This window comes from Pelecanus crispus, chromosome 26 (genome assembly GCF_030463565.1).
Source record: "Pelecanus crispus isolate bPelCri1 chromosome 26, bPelCri1.pri, whole genome shotgun sequence".
In the NCBI taxonomy this organism is placed as follows: domain Eukaryota; kingdom Metazoa; phylum Chordata; class Aves; order Pelecaniformes; family Pelecanidae; genus Pelecanus; species Pelecanus crispus.
Window position 1 is genome coordinate 837,526 of NC_134668.1, and position 2,894 is coordinate 840,419.

Here is a 2,894-nt window from a genome sequence, read left to right on the forward strand (position 1 = left end):
CACCCGATCCGGGTTGTGGCTGTGTCTGGGACCCAGCACCGTCCCTCTCCTGAAAGAGCCTGACACTCGCAGACTGGGAAAGGGGAAACTCCGGCGGTGTTTCTCCCCTTCTTCCCCCGCCCCCCCGGCACCAGGCATAGATCTGCACGTGAGGAGGGATGTTCACGCTTCTGCCCAAACGTGGCTTGTGCCCCTCACTGCACGCAGACACGTCCGCCTGATGGCTGGTACCTCCTCGTTTAGGAGATGGAGTTGAGGAAATGGCTCTCCCCTGCCAGAGTGCTCAACATGGAGCTCATGTCACCCACAGCCATGTTGGCACCACCAGACGCGGGAAGCAGGAGGCCACCGGCGGGGCTGGGGGGCCCAGGCAGCAGTGCAGGCGTCTCCGCATCTTCCACAATGGCAGCGAAGTCAAGGTGCGTATTCTCCAGGTCCAGGGAGTCCAGGCTGTTGGCCACCTGCTCCCCCGAATCCAGGTAGTAGTATGAGCTGCCTTTGAGGCCTTCCAAGCTCCCACCATAATGGCCGGGACCCCCACAGCTTGCTGCCGTTTGGCCCAGCAGCTTCTGCCCACCTTTGCCCACCTGCACTTGTGTGCCCTGGCCCGGGTGATAGAGCAGGGCGTTACTGGGCCCCTCAGGGGTGGGGCGGGCAGGCGGCAAGCGAAGCACACGCCGGGAGCTGGCTTCCACTCCCTCATAGGGATGAGTCGGCTGAGCCAGGTTGCCCGCATAGTTCAGATTGTTTTGGTGACCAGGTGGTTTAGGGCCACCGGGTGGGTGTGGTACCATCTCCAGGTTGAAGCACGGGGCATTTAGGAGGTGTTGGCTCTCTGCCAGACCCTGCAGGTGATCTGGTTTGGTTTGGTAACCAGAGCACCTGGGGCTGAGGTACAGCGGCGCTTGCATGGCTTGGCACTGCCCGGGTTCACTGCCCAGCCCCATGCCAGCCTCCCCTCCCTTGGAGGCCAGTTGTTCTCCCCACATCAGAGCCTGCTGGGCCTGCACGTAGCTACGGACCATCACTTCTTTGGCCTGCATGGTGGGGGTCTGGGCTCTTCTAGCGCTCAACATGCCCACGTAACTGATGGGTGCCTGTTCCTCGGACTGGTAACCCCCAGGCCCTACATTCATGGCTTGGCCAAATGATGCGGGAGGCTGCATGGGCCCAGCAAGCTTCGCATTCTGGCAGGGAGCAAGCGCTGGGGCAGGCGCTGGGTAACGCTGCTCAGATTTGATCTGTAGTCGGTTAAGCCGGTGCCCCCCAGAAAATCCACTGTCCTGGCATGAGCTCACAAGTTTGGGTTGCTGCCCACAAGAACTGGGCAGTGGGTACTCAGTACTTTGATGGTGACAGTGTGGCCCAGACATGGCAGCAGCAGAAGCACTGACACTTGACTGCCCAGAACTCATCTCCAGATTGCCTTGGGGAGCTTCATCCCAAGGAGCTGGCACGGTCCCGCTGCCGGCGTGCATACTCGTGAAGTGCTGGTTCATCTGGCACTGCGGGAGGGAGAACTCAGACGGAAGCAGCCCCTCCTCCATGTCCCCGTGCCCTCCTGGGTTCAGCTGCATACCGCCCGTGGTCCGGTGAGCGCTGCCGTAGAGGCCTTCACACTGGAGCTCCGCACCCGTCCCCTGACATGGGAAGCTTTCCTCGGGGTAGTTCAAGTACTGCTCCATCTCTAGCAAGCCAGACTCCGTGCCTGGGCCAGGGCCCTCTATGCTCACATTCTCCAGGAAGACATTCTCACTGATGCTGGGCGGGCGTGGGGAGAAGACGTGGCGCTGAAGGTTGGCATCAGAACCGCCCAAGGGCTGCAGAGCAGTTCTGCCCACTCCTGGCACGTTCACGTTACCCATGCTCTTAAAACGATGCACCTTGGGCACAGCGTGAGCGTTGGCCGCGGTCCGGGCAGGGTCACTGGCCCGCCGCACGCCATTCCGAGGCACCAGGTGAGGGGGAACGCTGCACGCATAGCCAGGGTAGTCATTGGAACTGTGCCTACGCAGCAAACCGTTTGCAAGGAAGCGGGGTTCGGCTGGCCCAAGGTAGTCCCCAGGTAAGCTGCTGTGGCCACCCACGCCCACCCGCTCCATGCTGGGCAGCGGGGTTGGCGGTGGGCCACCTGTAGCTGCAGCGTATTTGGCCTTGAGACGGTAGCGCTGGGCCGGGGTAAGGCTGCCCACACCCGGCAGCCCTCCACAGTGGCTGGCATCACTGGAGCGTCGCGACTCGTCCGGAGAGATGGGGTCATAGCCGTCTGCCAGGCCCGCCCCGCCGGGCATTGCCCCCGCCTCACCACCCAGACACGGCCCAGCCAGGTACGGCGACACCAGGGACGAGCGCCGGCTCACGGTGTAGGCTGAGCTTACGGTACTGGTGGCACTGCTCCGGCGCTCGTTCGGTGGCATGCCCATTTCTGCTGCTGACAGCTCCACAACGCGCCTGTGCGAGGCAGCTGGCGGCGGCACGGAGATCCCGGGCACCTCCCCAGGCAGGCCTGAGGAGAGAAAAGGAGGAGTTACACTGGGGCAGTCGGAACACAGCATGGCACCAGCGCTCAGAGGAGGAACAGGCAGCCACCTCCAGTACCGGGATGCGGCCTCTTCCGTAGTTAGCGCCTGCTAGGACAGGTAGCAGATTCAAGTGGTGGCAACAAAGAGGGGGCAGAAGATCATTTAGAATCATTTAGGTTGGAAAAGACGTTTAAGATCATCGAGGCCAAAGATGGGCCACAGCCCAGATGTGGGGCTCCACCACTAGCGAAAGGAAGGTGTGGAAACCTCTCTGGCTGCAAACCAGCCCCCTCTTGACACAGTGCCCATGGGACCGGCCCCGCATCCGGGAGGGAGGGAACCACAGTCTCACCGGCTCCAGGGATGGCTGGC

At 62.3% G+C, this 2,894-nt stretch overlaps 1 protein-coding gene across 1 annotated transcript in view; it reads right to left on the reverse strand.

The window, feature by feature from the left end:
- Positions 1-239: 239 nt before the first annotated feature.
- The window catches only part of GLI1 (GLI family zinc finger 1), a 5,796-nt gene continuing 3,141 nt past the window's right edge, over positions 240-2,894 (reverse strand). The window contains exons 3-4 of the mRNA XM_075724873.1: positions 2,875-2,894; positions 240-2,506 (exon numbers count right to left, since the gene is read on the reverse strand). Of these exons, the coding sequence (XP_075580988.1) occupies positions 240-2,506; positions 2,875-2,894 (2,287 nt within the window). The remainder of the gene's footprint in view (positions 2,507-2,874) is intronic.